Source organism: Plutella xylostella, chromosome 20, assembly GCF_932276165.1.
Source record: "Plutella xylostella chromosome 20, ilPluXylo3.1, whole genome shotgun sequence".
Classification (NCBI taxonomy): domain Eukaryota; kingdom Metazoa; phylum Arthropoda; class Insecta; order Lepidoptera; family Plutellidae; genus Plutella; species Plutella xylostella.
This window is the reverse complement of record NC_064000.1, coordinates 1,597,427-1,616,077: the sequence shown is the minus strand read 5'-3', so window position 1 is coordinate 1,616,077 and position 18,651 is coordinate 1,597,427. Positions and strand designations below refer to the sequence as shown.

General features: G+C 42.3%; 1 protein-coding gene and 1 long non-coding RNA gene across 2 annotated transcripts; one reads left to right on the top strand and one right to left on the bottom strand.

Annotated features, from left to right (window-relative positions):
* The first annotated feature begins 73 nt into the window (after positions 1 to 73).
* Positions 74 to 494, top strand: LOC125490096. The gene is made up of 2 exons (XR_007267437.1): positions 74 to 170; positions 389 to 494. It is a non-coding gene; the product is annotated as an uncharacterized LOC125490096 (long non-coding RNA).
* A 4,518-nt stretch (positions 495 to 5,012) lies between these two features.
* LOC105391215 (myrosinase 1) lies at positions 5,013 to 17,175 on the bottom strand. The gene is made up of 12 exons (XM_048628059.1): positions 16,961 to 17,175; positions 16,408 to 16,520; positions 12,601 to 12,748; positions 12,209 to 12,375; positions 8,155 to 8,415; positions 7,966 to 8,054; positions 7,504 to 7,651; positions 6,580 to 6,746; positions 6,151 to 6,303; positions 5,800 to 5,891; positions 5,455 to 5,592; positions 5,013 to 5,254 (listed from the first exon to the last, which is right to left on the bottom strand). Exons 1-12 carry the CDS (start codon positions 17,008 to 17,010, stop codon positions 5,173 to 5,175), a joined length of 1,608 nt encoding a protein of 535 aa, XP_048484016.1. The 5' UTR covers positions 17,011 to 17,175; the 3' UTR covers positions 5,013 to 5,172.
* Positions 17,176 to 18,651: the final 1,476 nt, after the last annotated feature.

The following is an 18,651-nucleotide window of genomic DNA, read 5'->3' as shown; positions in this document are numbered from 1 at the left end:
AATTGCCTTTTTTTAAAACATATTCGGCCATACAAAAATTGCTGCTAGTTTTTGCTGCTATATTCACAGACCTCGGAGCGCCCGCGCACGCCGCGCAAGTCCGCGCGCTACTACGCCAGCGTCGCGCGAGCCAACTCGCTGGACGTGCCAGAGACTCAAGATGTCATGTTGTAAGTTTATTTGTGAATGAGCCACGCATTACATTAAATTTTGTACTCACTTGATAGGTTGCGAGCCGTATCGCCATTTTAGTACAATGCAGTTAAAGTACACCTTTAGATCCTCAGGGATTACAGTCGTGATGATGTAATGTAATGTAAAGTTATTTGTAAAGATTCCTTTCTGCTTTCACCTTTCTAAGGAAAGTAACTAGTTGTTTTCTTTTCAGGAACGGAGCATATTCGTTTATTTACCCCACTTGCACTCCAACGGTGGTCGTCGTGGTCGCATGTTACCGCATCTTTACCTTTTAATAAATTGTATAGGTTGCATTTGTACCGAGTTATATACTATTTAAATAAATAACTGCCAATTTTGTAGGTGTCCTCTGTGGGGTATTTGGATATCATTGTATGTGGGTACCGTATAGTTATAATAAAGTTAGTTAGCGATTACTGCTTGTTTCATTGACATCACACTGGCGACGGGAGTGAAAAATAAACAAATATTAATAAATACGCGTGTGAAAAGTGGTTATCAGAGTGATTCGTTGTGTAATCGGTACTTTTATTAACGTTATAGTCGGAAAGGTGACGATAATAATGCCGATCGGTAAAATTGAGCCATTCGATCTGAATTCCAAACAATGGCCGGCCTACGTGCGTCGTGTCAAACAATTCATTTTACTGAACGAGATAAAAGCCGAGTTACAAGTACCTATGCTGATAACGGTCGTAGGCGAAGCGACTTATGCATTGATGTGTGACCTATGTGCTCCTGAAGACCCTGAGACAAAATCATTCGACACATTGGTGAAACTCGTGACCGACCATCTTGAGCCCCAACGCTCGGAAATAGCGGAGAGGCACGTGTTCCGTCAGAGGCGGCAGCGAGCCGGCGAAACCCTCACGGAATATCTTCAACATTTAAAACATTTGGCGGTCACGTGTAATTTTGGCACCAAACTAGAAGAAAATCTCCGTGATCAATTTGTGTCGGGTCTCGGAAGTGACGTCATGAGGTCAAGGATCTTTGCCGAGAAAGAGATCGACTACAACAAGGCAGTGGAGCTAGCTCTGGCGCTGGAGGCAGCAGACAGGCACGCGGAGGTCGCAAGCACGAGTGGCGGCGGCGGCGGCGGCGGCGGCAGCGCGGCGGGCGAGGGCCTGCATGCAGTGCGGGGGCGGCGGGGCGGCGGCGGGGGCGGCGGCGCGGGCGCACCAGGCGCAGGCGTACGCTCCGCGCGCCCCCCCGACCGCGCCCCCGAGTCTTGCTGGAGGTGCGGCAAGGCGCACCGGTCAGATCGGTGCAAATTCGCAAATTACAATTGTGATGAGTGTAACCAGCGTGGTCACTTAAAGGTGATGTGCAATAAAGTGCGTTATCGGGAAAGTGCAAGGTCAGTTAAACGTCAAAATTATATGAGTGAGTGTTCGGATGACGAATTCTACCACATTAAAATTACTTCACAAGGTAATGAACCCTATTTTATTAAGCTTAAAGTTGACAATTGCATCTTAGATTGTGAAATTGATACGGGGAGCCGTATCTCGGCGATAAATTATGATTGTTATTTGAAGTTGTTTGGGCATAAGAGTTTACAATCAGATAATTTAATTTTACGTAGTTATGCCGGGTCACGAATTGATACTTTAGGGTTTATTTCTGTAACAGTGGAATTTAACGACGTCAAATCAAGTAATTTGTCATTATATGTAATTAAAGGTGGGGGTAGACCGTTGCTAGGCAGAGATTGGTTGCGAGCATTGAATGTAACACAGATCACTATGAATGAATTGGTGGATGATCCTTTCGTGAGCCGGCTAACTAAAGATTATCCAGAGGTTTTTACTGACAAGTTAGGGACTTGTAAGAAATCATTTCGTTTAGAGCTCTCAGATTGCAGCGGTGTGTACGTGCGCGCGCGGCCCGTGCCGCTGGCGCTGCGGGCGCGCGTCGAGCGGGAACTCGAGCGCCTCGAGCGGGACGGATCCATCTACCGCGTGGAGCATTCCAACTTCGGTACTCCGATTGTACCCGTCATCAAAGAGAACGGGGATATACGCATTTGTGGGGATTACAAAGTAACAATCAACCCTAAGCTAAAACGGGATTTTTACCCGTTACCGCGGATCGAGGAGCTATTCGCTAAGTTGAGTAACGGGGAAGAATACACAAAAATCGATCTTCGACATGCTTATGAACAAGTTATGTTAGATGACGATTCACAACCGTACACAGCGATAACAACACACATAGGTACATTTGTGTATAGACGTACACCGTACGGGTTGTCCTGTGTGCCGGAAAAGTTTCAGAAATTAATGGAGGAGACGCTGCACGGGCTGCCGGGCACGGTGGTGTTCTTGGACGATATCTGTATCACGGGGGCTGACCGGGAGGAGCACTTACGCAATCTGAGGGCTGTACTCGACCGATTACGTCACATGGGTTTAACCGTTAAGTTATCTAAGTGTAGTTTTCTACAAAAAAGTGTAACCTATCTAGGGTTTATTATTGATAAGGAGGGATTACATCCGGATCCATCCAAACTCGAGGCGATAACCAGAGTACCAACGCCGAATGACGTCACGCAATTAAAAAGTTTTCTCGGGTTATTAAATTACTATGGTAAATTTATACCTAACCTTAGTACTATTTTGCATCCTTTACATGCACTTTTAAAAAAGGACGTTCGTTGGACCTGGAGTTCGCAATGCGAGAAAGCATTTGAAGATGCAAAACGTGCATTATTGAGTGATTGTGTACTAGCTCACTACGAGGAGGGGCGGCCGCTCGTGCTGTCGGTGGACAGCAGCTCGTACGGGGTGGGCGCGGTGTTGGCGCATGTGTTCCCGGACGGGTCGGAGCGCCCGGTCAGCTGCGCCTCGCGCACGCTAAATGATGCCGAGAAACATTACAGCCAATTAGACAAAGAGGCTTTAGCCATCTTCTATGGTATAACGAAACATCACCAATACTTATTTGGTCGAAAGTTTGTGCTCCGGACGGATCATAAGCCGTTGACATACATATTTGGGGACAAACATGGCATTCCGCAGACAGCGGCGAGCAGGCTGCAGCGGTGGGTGGCGCGGCTGGCCGGCTATGACTATAAGGTCGAGTTTGTGAAGTCACAAGACAATGGTCCCGCGGATGCATTGTCGAGACTACCGTTACCGTACGAGCGGCGGCTCCCCACTGCACAAACAATTGATTATATATTTTTGATGGGAGAAATATTGCCAGTAAATTTTCAAGATGTTGTTAAAGAAACTGAAAAAGACCCAACTCTTTGTAAAATTGTGTCTTATGTAACATTAGGCTGGCCTGTTTCCGCGGCTGATTGTAAAGAGGGAGAAAAAGAGTTTTTTGATAGGAAAAACAATATATTTGTGAATCAGGGTTGTTTATTGTATAAATATAGAATTGTTATTCCGTTGTCATTACGACGCAAGGTGCTGCAGGAAATCCACGAAGGTCACTTAGGAATGAATAAAATGAAAAACATTGCTCGCGGGTATGTATATTGGCCGAATATAGACCGAGACATCGAGGAGCTGTGCCGCGCGTGCGAGGCGTGCCGCTCCGTGCGGGACGCGCCCGCGCGCGCGCCGCTGCACCCCTGGGAGTTCCCGCAGCACCCCTGGCAGCGCCTACACGCTGATTTCGCTGATTGTGCCGGCAAACGCTTCCTAGTTGTGGTGGATGCCCACTCAAAATGGATAGAAGTAGTACAAATGTCAAGTACCACAGCTAGTTTCACTGTGAAGGCATTAAGGTCTATTTTTGCACGATTTGGTTTGCCTGCGCAATTGGTTACAGACAACGGGCCGCCGTTTTTGTCAGACGATTTTAAAACGTATTGTTTAAAGAATTGTATCAAACACACGACATCGGCGCCATATCGACCGCAAGGTAATGGGGAAGCGGAGAATGCGGTAAAAACTATTAAAAAATGTATTAAAAGGGCGGTATTTGAAAGCGAAGACATTACGATCGCTTTGGACAAATTTTTGTTTAACTATAGAAACTGTGAGCACGCGACTACGGGGGTGGCCCCGGCGGTGGCACTGTGCGGGCGCAGGCTGCGGGGCCGGCTGGACGCGCTGCGCCCGGGCGGGGCCGCCGCCGCCGCCGCCGCCGTGCGCGCGCGCCAGGACCAGCAGGTGGCGGCTGCCGGCGGCCGCGCCGCTGACTTTCAGGTCGGTGAGTCAGTTCTTGCACGTGACTATTCACAGAGGGGAGATAAATGGGTCGAGGGTCGAGTGACAGCGAAAACGGGTCCGGTTTCGTATACAGTGGATGTCGGGAAGGGCGCAGAATGGCGTCGACATCAGGACCAGGTCATTTCGGTACAGAATAAGCATAAATATTCCTTGTCGCGTACTAGTACTGGTAGTGCGGGTTCAGACGGTACTTTGCTTGAGTCAGATGGCGGCGATGTCGAGTCGCGCTCGGCCACTGCGGGGGTGGATGCGGAGGGCGACACGCGCAGCGAGGCACCAGGCCCCGAGGCCCAGGGCCGCGCGGAGCCCGCGGGGGCTGCGGCCGCAGCCACCGGCCTCACTCCGCCTCCGCCTCCGCTGGGAGCCACCGCGCGCACACAGCGCGCATACCAACGATCGATTAGGCATAAAATATTAGAAATAGATTAAAATGTATTTGGTTAGTTATAGTTTGTATTAGTACTTAGTAGTTTATGTAAACTTATAAAAGGGGGGACATATGTGGGGTATTTGGATATCATTGTATGTGGGTACCGTATAGTTATAATAAAGTTAGTTAGCGATTACTGCTTGTTTCATTGACATCACACTCGTCAAAGAAAATAGGAATAAAATAACCGTGAGTTAATAAATTAAATTGATTATATTTATGACCACCATAGGCCTATACAAATCAAATATACTACTTACTTATAAGTAGCTAAGTACCTACCTTACTATGTAAATCATTGGGGTGATTCTTATTCTAAAGTACCTAAGTAGGTAAATAATAATTTTTTTGGTGTTAGGTATTTCGGAAGGTGAGCAATGCCATCAGCAGTACGAAGATTCGCGTGGAAGAGGTCCACATCTGGGAGGCACCGTTACTGAAATAAACAAAATTTTGATGTCCATTCACACAATCAAATTTTATATCATGTCATGCAACTCATGCATAGCGCCATAATGCATTGAGCTCATTGTGACCAATATTTGTTCTTAAATTTTGCATAATTTACTTGCTTAGTTGCTGAAATGAAAAGTATTCAGAAAAATAGTTACAAAATTAATCAGGTAAGTAGCTTACATCATAATAACATCTTGAGGCTCTGGCACGTCCAGCGAGTTGGCTCGCGCGACGCTGGCGTAGTAGCGCGCGGACTTGCGCGGCGTGCGCGGGCGGTCCGCCCGGCTGAAGTCCACCTGGTATAGGCCGAAGGTGCTCCTGGGAAGAATAGGTTAATATTTTAAGATGAGAGAGAGAGAGAGTATGAATAAGTAGAAGAACAATGCGAGGCCGTCATGTAATCCAATTTTGAGCATTTCAGTCATCTTCTCTCTCTGATTCTGAGCATCATCGTACAGCTACCTAATAGGTAGTCCTAAAAAGTAAATAAGTATGTGGTTTTTTAAGAATGTGTGTTAGCCTTACTTGTATCCTTCCACCCATTCGAAGTTATCCATGAGGGACCAAGCCGTGTAGCCGGTCACATTCACTCCATCTTCCGTTATTGCTTGATGCACCTGCATAGTAAATTAACATCTGGTTAAAGTTATGAATTGGTTAAATAGGTAAGTACCTACTTATATTGTTCTCGAGGCATGGATACGCCTGGTTAAGAGTTAAATTCGAGACATGGATATTTACAATAAGGCCTCTGTTACATTGGGTCTTAACTCATAGCACTCACACAAGTGGGATCAGCAATACACTTCTAAGTAGTTAAGTAACCTATTTCAATTAAGTATTCCTTAACCTAGGTTAAGAGCATTAGCCACTTACCTGCGTTAAATATTCCCTGAAGTAGTTGATCCTGACGTCATCGTTGACGACATCCGGCACGTCGGAGTATCCGTTCTCGGTGATGACGACCTCGTGGTCTCCGTACCTGGTCTTCAGCCAGGAGAGCACGTTGCGGAGACCAGCGGGGTTTATCTACGAAAAAATAATAGATTCAAGTTCGAGCAAGACCAATAATAGGGCATTTAAATTGGGCTACATAGTGGCATGATGACCTTCTTATTCTTCTCAGCATAATTTGGTCATCACTGTGGTGAAATGATTAACTAGCCAGTCAGATTAGTCATTGACTGCCAAGGCTGCGCCGCACTGCCTAGACTGTTTTATAGGTTCCTTATTTAAAGACGATGACGTAGGTAGATATTATATAATTTACAGGCCAACTATTGATGTAATAATTTTTTTCCTCACCAAGAACCAGAAGGACCTTCCTTTCTTCCACTCAGGCCGGCCCTCATACGTGACATTGAACTCGAAGTTGCCGCTGAACGGGCTGGACTGAGCCGCGGGGACCCTCGCCCGGTGCTGGCGGACCGCGCGGCTGCTGTAGTGGTTCACCGCTATGTAGTCCGAGGTGCCTTGGAGAGGAAAAAATGTATATGAAGAGATCGTAAGAGACAGTTTATTTGTACACAAAAACAGGACACATAGTTTAATTATGGATCTTATTGTAACACAAAGAATTCCAGGCAACCTAAAGATGGAAGGATATGTTATGAAATAGGGTCAAGTATATCCACGTCGTCGATACCTAACAGGCCTCTTTTCGACGTGGATTTGCCTCAACCTAAATAGTTACCTATGTGTAATAGTTAGTAGGTAAACAGAAAGGGGATGGGAATCATCCCTTATGAAAAACTTTTGCATTTGATTAACTAACTACATTGTAATAAACTGTATTTATAACAACTCATTCGCAAGCGTCCGTAGTCGAGCGGGCCTCAGTGATCGTAACTGATTGCTGAGGTTAAGCAACAACTGACACGGTCAGCCATTGGATGGGTGACCAATTTCAAGTGGTGCTTTTCTGGACGCTTCCGTGCTTCGGACGGCACGTTAAGCCGTGGGTCCCGGTTGCTGCTTCGGCAGCAGTCGTTAAGCCTAGTCAGAGGCCTTCGGGCGGCTTGAAAACATCTGACAGTCGGGTTGCCCACTTACCCGACAACTCTCTCAGCACAAGCTTGCTTGTGTTGAGGTCCACCAACCCGCACTTGGCCAGCGTGGTGGACTAGGCCTAAACCCTTCCTTCATTGGAAGGAGACCCGTGCCCCAGCAGTGGGGACATAATGGGTCGTGATGATAACAACTCATTAGTAGTTACGTAAGTAATCATACCTCTAGCCAAGTTCTTCTCTTCCTGCGTAAAACCAGGAAGTCTGGAGGAGTTGTACCCCTCCCTCCGGCTGTTCTCTGCGATGTGCTGCTCCACCGCGGGCGGCCAACCGCCCTCCTTGGAGTATACCGCATGCAGGTACAGGCCATACTGCAGATAATAAAACAGGATGATAGTTAGTGTGAAATTATAGTTACATCATGACCCATCACGTCCCCACTGTTGGGGCACAGGTCTCCTTCCCGAGTTGTTGTGTAAGTGGACAACCCGACTGTCAGATGTTTTCAAGCTGCCCGAAGGTCTCTGACTCCCGAAACAGCAACCGGGACCCACGGCTTAACGTGCCGTCCGAAGCACGGAAGCGTCCAGAAAACCACTAACTACTTGAAATGGAAAAATTAAATTATACCTTGTTGGAATGATAAATTATGCTGTCAGAAAAGGCCTACTAAAGTCTACTTTACCTGAAATTGCCTTGTCAACTCTGCAGCTATGCCATCAGAATCTGTTTCACCCTCATACCAGACGTAATGGTTTGCTAACGACAGCTTTCCTGGTGAGACAACAACAAGAATATCATTATAGTTAGTTAGGTACCTTTCAGAAAACCATACCACTTTAACAGGAACGTTAACTAAGTAGCAAAAACTTACCATTAAACAAATGTTTGAACTCCCTCTCATAGACCCTGTAAGCCTTAGCGTGGGCCATCATTATATTCTTAATACACATGTATTTCCCCACTTCAGGCTCCTTGATCAAGGGGGCGACTAGGCCGAGGCCGTAGCCCAGCTCGCAGACCATGGTGGGCTCGTTGATGGTGATCCAGTACTGCACGCGGTCTCCGAAGAGGGAGAAGGCCACGCGTGCGTAGTCTGCAAACCAGTCGGCTACCAGGGGGTTGGTCCAGCCACCTAGGAACAGAAGTTGTGCTTACAATTTCAGTACCTACCATTATGAGTATACATAGCTTAAGGAGTGGAAAGACAACACTCTGTCTTCTTCTTCTTCACTTCTCATCCACGCTCTTTCGGCCAGCTGTCTAAGATGAACGTTGGTCTTTTGTTGCCAGATATTCACTACAAATTGTGCCTCTAACACCTAAAAGGATAATCTGAAGTCTTATGTAGATTCTTGCAAAGACATTCGAATCGCAATTTCTCAGCTGCGAGCTACTGGACTTAGCTGGAGCGAGGCCAAAAGTACAGCCAAAGATAGGCGGAAGTGGAAGACGTTAGTGGAGGACTACTAAGAAAGATGTAGATGTTAATTGTAAACTAAGTCTTAATGACTGGGCAACATCGGGAATTTATAAGAGCAGACGTAAATTATATGATCTCTATGAACAGCGTACATTTACTCATGACGATAACTTTAGAGATTATGTAAAGAAATATACAAAGATATTCAAAGCCGTTTGCCACCAAGCTAAATCAGATTATATAAATAGAAAGATTAAAAACTCTAATAACAAGATTAAAACCGTATGGAATATCATTAATACTGAAACCGGGAAGAATAAACCACGTGATTTAAATTTTGAACTTAAAATTAATGATAAAATTGTTTCATCTAGTGAAGAAGTGGCTTCCGTCTTTGAAGATTTTTTCCGTAGTATACCGATAGCTACAACTGAGAACCTTGATTCATCTTGCGCTGAAGCTGAACGTTTGCTAAGAGGGAATGCACCGCCTTGCGATCTCGACTTTCAATTTCATGGTATAAATACACAGACTATAATTAGCACTTATAAAGAATTAAATTTAAAAATGACAGAAGATTTATGGGGCATGTCCGTTAAAGTTATTAGTCATGTTATTGATATCCTAGCACCCCACTTGGCTAATCTTTTTAACAGATGCATTGAGGTCGGTGTATTCCCCGATTTGATGAAACTTAGTAAACTAATACCGCTTTTTAAATCTGGTGAGAAAAATGATCCCAATAATTTTAGGCCTGTATCAGTTTTGCCAGTACTGAGTAAAATATTTGAAAAAATTATGCTACATCAAATGCTTTCGCACTTTAGTATTCACGGCCTTCTCCATAACCAACAGTTCGGTTTCACCAAAGGTCGATCTACAACTGACGCTGGTGTCGCGTTGGTCAAACACATATTTAGTGCTTGGGAGGAGCGTCTTGATGCTGTGGGTGTATTTTGCGATCTATCGAAAGCATTTGATTGTGTGGATCATGCCACTCTAATTATGAAACTTAAATATTATGGGCTAACTGGCAAAGCTCTTACATTATTGGAATCATACTTGAGCAACAGAACTCAACTAGTTGACATAAATGGAGTGCGTTCGGCTGGCTGTCCTGTCAGTATGGGTGTTCCCCAAGGCTCGATTTTAGGACCATTCTTGTTTCTTGTATATGTTAACGATTTACCGTTTTTGGTAGATAAATTATGTGAGATAGTACTGTTTGCTGATGATACTTCACTTATATTTAAGTTGAAGCGACAAGAAGTCAATTTTGACAATGCAAACAGCACTCTTTCCATAGTTGCTAATTGGTTCACTGTAAATAATTTAGCTCTTAACTCCAAGAAAACAAAATGTATTAAATTCACTTTGCCTAATGTAAGACAAGTAGAGACATATTTGACATTGAATAACGATAAGCTAGAGTTAGTAAATGAAACGGTATTCCTGGGTATTACAATTGACTCAAAGTTGCAATGGGGACCCCATATTGAGAGGATAGCCGGTAGATTGAGTTCTGCAGCTTATGCGGTTAGAACCATTAGACACGATACCCGTTTTCTAAACTACGTATTATTTTATAGTGCCTGTCATTCCCGACGACTTGGTCATAAACAACAGGCACTATACCTTCAGTCAGACGGCAGTCTGACATCAGGGATCCATGGAGCAGTGGATCTAGCCGCTGCAGCTTATAGCCACAGTACTCACAAGGAGAGTCGCCTCGGGGTGGTGAGACCCCCCCTCCCTGATGTCCAGACAGGTGCCGGAGCTGTTGATGGCACGCTCACTTCCCGTACTCCATCCGGAGCACTCGTGTTTGGGATCCACACTAGGGACAATGGAGAAGCCATTTGCCAGATCTCCACTCTGGTACCGGAGCTGTAATGCGCGCTCACCTCCCGACATGCAGACCTACATGTCTACCCATGGAGCCTACTCAGCTGGGTCGGCCGGCGCATGCTATCCTCACGCACTACTTGATGTCCAGTCAAGCACCGGAGATGTCAGTCCTAGGACCAACTATAAGGGAAACTCACGTGCCCCGTGACTCTTTCGCATCAACGGCCCTCGTCCTAAACCGCTACTTGAGCCACTAGCTGCGCACGGGGGAGACGCCCGGTGACAAGCATACCGGGCAGACGAACGTTGTCCCCCCCTGTAGCTAACCAACTGCCACTACGAATCCATACCCAAGTCCGGATCCACTAGCAAGCTAGTGGAGGGCTCGAGATCCGGACGCCCGTAGTACCCTGGTCCAAACAGCCGGACTCGTAATTCCGGCTGCGCAACCCCGCACACCTCGGGTCCTGGTGGCGGGTGAGAACCATTAGACAGTTAACAGATGTAAATACAGCCAGGCTTGTGTATTTTAGTTATTTTCATAGTGTTATGTCTTACGGAATTCTATTGTGGGGACGAGCGGCTGACATTAATCAAATCTTTGTTCTGCAAAAACGAGCAATTCGAGCCATATATGTATTAGGGTCTAGAATTTCATTAAGAGATACGTTTAAGGAAATAGGTATACTAACTGTTCCATGCCAATATATCTATGAAAATATTATGTATGTTCGTAAAAACTTAAATTCATTTAGTAAAGTAGGAGCCACTCACGGTATTGAGACCAGAAACAAAAATAGGTTGCTTTTCCCCACACTCAGACTTTCGAAAACAAACACATCATTCATGGGGAACTGTATACGTTTTTATAATAAATTATCAAATGAAGCAATAAACCTTACTGAGCAAAAATTTAAGAATTATGTTAAAGCTACATTATGTAGTAAAGCTTACTATAGTATAAATGATTATTTAAACGACAAAAACGCGCGGTCTTGTCCACCTCAGCTAAGGCTATTGAAAAAATGAAATGGATATAGGTACTTAAGTAAAATTGTAGGTACTAGATATTTCTCGCAATGTCTTCAAGCGACTAACCCGTGCTCATTTTCTCAGCAAGTTAGATAAATAGCATTTTCGTGTACCTCTTTGAATATTATTATTATGTATGTATATATTTATATATAATTTATAGTATAATATGTAAGTATATTTTATGTATTTCTATTAATTTAATTATCTAGTGACTATATTTAGTTTTTCCTGTTTCATTTTTTTTTTTTTTTTTTGCACCTTTCTACTTGTTTTCTTGTACCTCCTGTAGGTTGGCTGGTAGAAAATGCTTTTAGCATTAAGTCCACCTTTTGTACACTTATGTTATATTTGTGCAATAAAGTATTAAATAATAATAATAATAATAATAAGTAAAAATTGTAATAGATTATAAGGAACAAGTTGAAAAGATGCTCGAGGAGTTTCTTTCGCCATTTCTTTCCTTCTCAATGACGGGGCCTTTGTGAAATGGTGGTAGATGACTATCGACAAATAATTGTAAAATTTTACGTCGATTAAACCATATGATTTTTTTTTTTTTTTTTTGAGGCCCTCTGCACCTTTGGGGTACCATAGGACTGCGACTGCAACAACAACAACTCACCTAAATCTTGCAATCTTTGCGGCAAGTCCCAGTGGTACAACGTGGGCATGGGTTGGATGCCGTGTGCCAAGAGGCCGTCGATGAGATTATTGTAATAATTCTTGCCATCTTCGCTGATTGCGTTCGAGAAGCCATTTGGTACCAGGCGAGTCCAGGCTATGGAAAATCTGAAACATGGTGGTGAAAGGAATACTTATATCATTCCGCCTATATTTTGCTAAGTTCTTTATTAACTAGTAGGAAGAAAGAAAAATCGATCTGCCAAATGTCTGATGCTATGCTACCACCCGTATTGATGAAATATCTTGATAGATAGAATGTACAGTATGTAGAGAGTGGTATTATCTGGTAATGAAGATACACTGAATATTAATCAGTGGACTGAAATTCACCTGTAAAAGTCAAGGCCTAGCTCCTTTGCCATTTGTATGTCTCTCTTCCAGAGGTGGTAGGAGTCGCAGGCCACGTCGCCATCGCTGCGGTCCTGCATTAGGTGGTTGTACTCATGGACCACCTTGTCCCATATGCTTGGTGATTTATCTAGAAGGACGACGTCGTGAGTGAATATAGGGCAAAACACCCAGTAACTGACCATGTGCCAGTAACTGACCACCTTCCTCTTCAACTCCAATAAATAAGAAATATAGCCAAGCAGGGCCATCTAGCGAACATCCAGTCTATTTTGTGGTTCATTGAGAGCATTACTGATACAAAAGATTTTGCCAGCCGCCAACAGATGGATAGTGAGCGATCGAAAAAGTTCAGTTGGCGCGCGAACCAAGTAAATTGCAGTTGTGACTAACGTATTTGTTAAGGTAAGTGAATTTTTTGATCGTAAAATTTACCATGAAAAAAATTGAAATCATTGAAAGAAAAAATTATATCATATAGATTTAATTATAAAGATAACGTTTTTGATAAGATTCAGCTTGTTATTTCCCGTTTGATTGATTTTAATGGGGTGGACAGTTACTGGACGACAAAACAGCGATTTTCCAATAACTGACCACCTATGTCGGTTATTGGGATTTTCGGTTGAAGCTGAATTTAGGCAAAATAAGAACGTAATATTAAAGCCCATATGTGCCATTTTCTTGTGTCAAAATATGAGCATTCTATCTTCACTCCTTCCATTTACTGACATAGGTGGTCAGTTATTGGGTAAATTGGTGGTCAGTTACTGGTATTATTATATATGATATATTTTTACAGCTTTCAGCGAGATGAAGAAGCGCCAAGATAGCAAAAAAAGTATAGAAAAGGCAATTCCACTTGTCTGAGACAAACTAGGATCAACAAGACATTCCAAAATAATTCAGGGTGAAATGCAAGCACCTTTTAAAATATAGAAAATTCAAACACAAAGTCCAAGTTTGTTCCAGCTAATACCGAAACTGATGAGGAAGATAAAAACGCTAGTGGAGCATACTATCAGCCTAGGATAATGTGGATTCTCCAGGATAAAGACAGATGTCACCATTTTTCCTTAAAGATAATCCTTGGAGCAGTCCCTTCAAGAATGCAAGACCAGGAGACAAATGGCTTTCACCATCTCACTATATAAAAAGATACTCAAATGCTATCTTCAGAACAGCTGAAGGCGTGCCTAACCTATGCCAGCGCTTGTAAACCAGATGAAATTGGTTCCCCGAGCACAAAAGCACTTGGCAAACAAGACCTCAATGACGCTATTAATGACCCAACCCGAATATACGCTACCGACGAAACGTGCCTCCACATTTTTCCAAAGACAGGCAAAGCCACTTCAGCAAAATAGGAAAAAGAAAGCATCACTACAATGCTAGCACCCTCAGCCGGTGCACCAACACGCCCTTCAATGGCATTATGAACGGCCAGCGGATTTCAAACAGAACGGTAAAATTGGCACACAAGAAATGGGGCATTCTTCTATAAATTGTAACCACGACCAACACCCCAGCCATTTGGAACCGATACCACAACTATCCGGAATCCACTGGCAACGCTATACTATAATTGGCAGTCACTCAGAAAGTACAGCGATGTTCTGCTTCAGTGACGCCTCTTTAACGAGGCAAAGATTCCCTGTCCCCCTTGTAGAAATGACTACTCCTGTCTTTGGCCAAATACTTACCTACGAAAGCACGTTTCAACAGCATCCTAAATATTCCAGTTGAATCCTCAACAAAGTCATTGAAATCCCGTTCGTCAAGGCATCCATCTTTGTATCCTGAAAAACTAACCTCCAATATCTGATTCGGTCATAATTATAATGGCTAGCCTCAATGACTCTTTTGGCCGCACTGAAAGTCTCTGGTGGGGTTTCAGCAATAATGAAAACCATCTGTCTCTGGTCCTACATCCTTGAAAGGACCGGCGGGGAAAGGGCCTACTTTTCCGGCGGGGAATTTATGTTTTCCCAGGCCGACAATACAATCCGCCACGATTCCTCCTCCTCATCAGTTGATACCGAATATGGAAAAGACCGGCTTTAGCGCTTGGATTCGCTACTTTATATTTAAGAAAATGCTCGTTTCTGACACCATGAATGCTTCATGGGCCTGTCCCACTGATCCTGGCTTGTTCCGGACAAACAAAATAAATCGCCCTTTCTGTGACTTATCTGAAGGTACTACATTGGGGCCACTTAATCTCCCTGAAAGCTGTAAATTTAAAATGCGTGTTCACTATGTGCATGTGTGTTTATTCCTTTATTTTTAGTATTTAACAAAAATGCATAAACTTGTGTTTTTAATAAATAAATGGTTGATTATTAGGATAAGATATCATTTTAATTATGCATTAATCTGATTAATTAATTTAATGCACTTTTCAGTTAAGAAACCTTGAGCAAAAGTGATGTGTCACACATTAAAAGAGACCAGAGGATCGGTACTATTACATGAAGTAATCAAATAAATAAATAATAATAGGATTTAATCATAATTCCATTTTTAAACCATTTTAAATTGGTGGTCAGTTACTGGCATCGAGTGTGGTCAGTTACTAGATTTTAGTGGTCAGTTACTGGGAAAATCACTACTTTTTGTTTGCAAAAATATATAAAAAAATGAGTAACTTCTACATGTTTGCTTTTTACTCAGGAATGTAGCTCTGTTATTCTAGTTTCTAAAACAAAAATCGGATTTAATAAGCGATAAGAATTGAGCCCGCTACAAATAAATTACTGGAACAACTCCCTTAAGGTGGTCAGTTACTGGGTGTTTTGCCCTAATATCTTATAACTAGGTGAGACTCATGAGAATATAATTACTTAATTAAGTTAAACTAGTGTTTATTTTCTCTCTGTGGTTACATATTTCAGTTTTTATGACCTAAGCTTAGACCACTAAGAAACCGATACGAATGCGTTCCCAGTAGGTAAACTGTTAGCCGCCGACTGAGTTAGCGGTTTATCAAGTAGGTCGAGTGTTCACAGTTTGTTGGTTTGTTTTGTAGCGTTATGCGCCTAGTAACCGGCAGTTTTCCTGCTGTTATATATACTTAGGTATTATCTTATGTTATCAGTTATTATTATCAGAACCTACGAGTATTTACATCTCCCAGAGATTCGACTCATTCATAAGAAAATATTTATAATATCTAGGGGCGGGGTCGCCGGTCAAAAAATATTTTTATGAACCAGTGACCTTTTGATTCGATTAAATCAATGAACGTAAATGGATGGACAATCACAGTTTTTATTTACAAATATTATTGGTAAGTACTTATTTACATACTTACTTATAGACATTTTTACTACTAAGATAATGGTAAGTACTCACGTATTCATCACAACAAGTAATAGGCACCTAAGTAAGTACTTAACTCTGTTCTTTAATCACTTGATCACAACCCATCCAGTCCCTACTGCTGGGGCAGGGGTTGGCTTCGAAAATATAATTTATAATTAACTATGTAGACGGGGCAACAAAGCTGGCAGCTATTGAAGAAGTTAAAGAACTGTAGTTACTGAACCTACAATCTACATGCAGCGTCGAATTTCATAACTGACTTTCACGTCAACCTTTACCTACACAAGCATATAATTATAAAATGGTAAATTAGTTAACCAATTCTAAAATAGCGGGAAAAAACCGTTGGTATCACCATGGTACTGCCACAACGGGAACTGATAAGATTCTACTTTATTCTGGGTAAGGTAGGTAAGTAAGTACTTAACTTGCAAATGTTTATAACCATTAGATCTCAGTACTCACCACTCTGGTTCCAGGCGCCCTCGACCTGGTAGGCGGCGGTGGCGGCGCCCCACCTGAACCCAGGGGGGAACGTCAGGTTGCCTGAGGCAGCCCGCCCCAACGGTGACAGGGAACTATGAAAAAAATATACTGTATCAGCCTAGAACTCGTTATTGAAGACCTAAGACATTGAAGACATCTAGGATAGAATGTATCTAGGTTGGTAGGTAGAGGTATATATATAAGGTTTGATATTTGCTTATAAGTACTTGTAAGTACACTTATTTATTTCTTGAGCTTAATACGTTTTTTAAAGTAACTTTGAGTAATAGTTAGGTACTTAACTAATAAACTTAAATGTATTTAGTTGTAAGTACTTACTTACAGTTTTTGGCCCACAAGACTGTTTTTAAACAGTTTAGTTATCTGTTGGATTAATCTTAGGTGCGTCTTAGGTTAACTTTCATTCAGTCCATAGTATCTAAGTTACGGCTATACTTAGGTAGGTAAGGTAACTACTAAACCGCTGTTCTTATAAGTACCTATATGTAAGTACTTACAAAAAAACACTAACCTTATGAACACAACCAACTGCCAAAAGTTCATTGTGAAGAATGATAACATCTACTTTACTTTAGGATCTGCTAGCAATGTTGTTTTACCCAGTGAAGTAGATAGATAACTAAATTACTTAATTATGTTTAAAGAGTAGTTACCCTTATCGTAACTATTCGTAACTACCGAGATTAGCAAATTCATTCGTCAAACACGGATCAAAAGAACCGGGTGCATTCACTATGATAATAAAATATTAATGAAGAGGTCTTTCTTCATTAATATCTATCTGCCTAATATTATGAGGGACGGTGGTCTAGCTAACAACTATTCGTGTCTTTGGTGTTCAGACCCTACTGGGACCGTCATGGTGGGGACCAGATGATGACGATTGGTCAGCCAACTTTTGTAGCGCGGAGTGCCTGGTTGAGGTGTCAGGGACCGGAGCTGACACATATCTCAGCCACCTCACCAGCATGCCTTATCTTTAGAGAAGTATGTAAGTACCTACCTACATGTTCCTTGGCCTTGCCGCCATGCCATGGTCTCCTCGGAACCATCCTAGAACCTCCTCCGAGAATTAGGTACTAACACAACTAACCTTTCATATTATTTGTTTATTTTATTAACTAGGTACTTAACTATTTCTTCAGAACTAAGTTCGGATTTTAGTGAACTAAAGGGCCGGTTTTTCAATGCCAGGATAAAACGTCAAATAACTATCTAACGAATAATTTTATTTGGCTGTTTATCGGCCTGGTAGTTGTTTAACCATTTATTGATTTATTCCATAGATCTATCTTACCGATTTTTCTATTTGAACTCAGGAGAGATGAAACAAGTATATGCGCAGACACTAGTGCTAAAGCAGGACAGACTACTATTTCAATTGTCAGTGTCAACTATCACTGTCAAGCCACAAGCCTCACTGACTGTTTGGTTTGGTTGTTTTGATTTTGGTATTTAAATTTGTTATTTTTGAATCACAATGGTTTCACAAAAAAGAGAGCGTTTAGCGAATTTTAATAATGCTGAAGTTACTGTGTAGTGAGTTTGGTAGATAAATTCAAACATGTCATAGAAAATAAAAAGACAGATGCTGCAACAAATAAAGATAAGGAGACTGCATGGAAGAAAATTGAGTTTTCTTTTAACTCCAGTGGTATAACCACAAGTGTCCGCTCATGGAAAACCCTTAAGTTAAAGTACGAGGGCATCAAAAAGACAATGAAGAAGAAGTCTTCCCTGCAAAGGCAAGAGATGTACAAAACTGGAGATGGGCCCTCAAATGCACCTCCATTTATCGATGTAGAAGAAAAGGTGTTAGGCATTTGCTCCAGCATTACCATTCAACATATCCTTAATTTAGAATTAACAAATAAAAACTGAAAGAAATAATTATAACACCTATGTTTTATTATCATGTACTGGATGGTTTCTCTATTTTCTCCTCAGCCTATAGCAGTCCAATACTGGACATTGAAGATCATCCCGCCAAGCTGGAGGGATGTCTTAGATACATATACATAGCATAGGTTACCTACTTATCGTAAAATGAAAACCTATATGTACCTTAATATTTATTTATGAAGGAAGTGCTGCTACATTCCTGTTTTATAAAATTAATGATTGAAAATAAATCAACATAATGTTTCTAGTCTGGTGCCTTTCGGCGATGAAATTCTTTTGCATCCCCCATACTATAATGAT

What these genes read in the sequence shown, in the direction of transcription:
- LOC105391215 (XM_048628059.1), bottom strand. Translation starts at nt 17,010, where the DNA reads ATGTTATCATTCTTCACAATGAACTTTTGGCAGTTGGTTGTGTTCATA. An exon ending in GAAGGTCCTTCTGGTTCTTG is followed by an intron (nt 6,304 to 6,579) that starts GTGAGGAAAAAA and finishes ATTTTTTCGTAG; the next exon opens with ATAAACCCCGCTGGTCTCCG. An exon ending in CCTCAAGATGTTATTATGAT is followed by an intron (nt 5,255 to 5,454) that starts GTAAGCTACTTA and finishes TGTTTATTTCAG; the next exon opens with TAACGGTGCCTCCCAGATGT.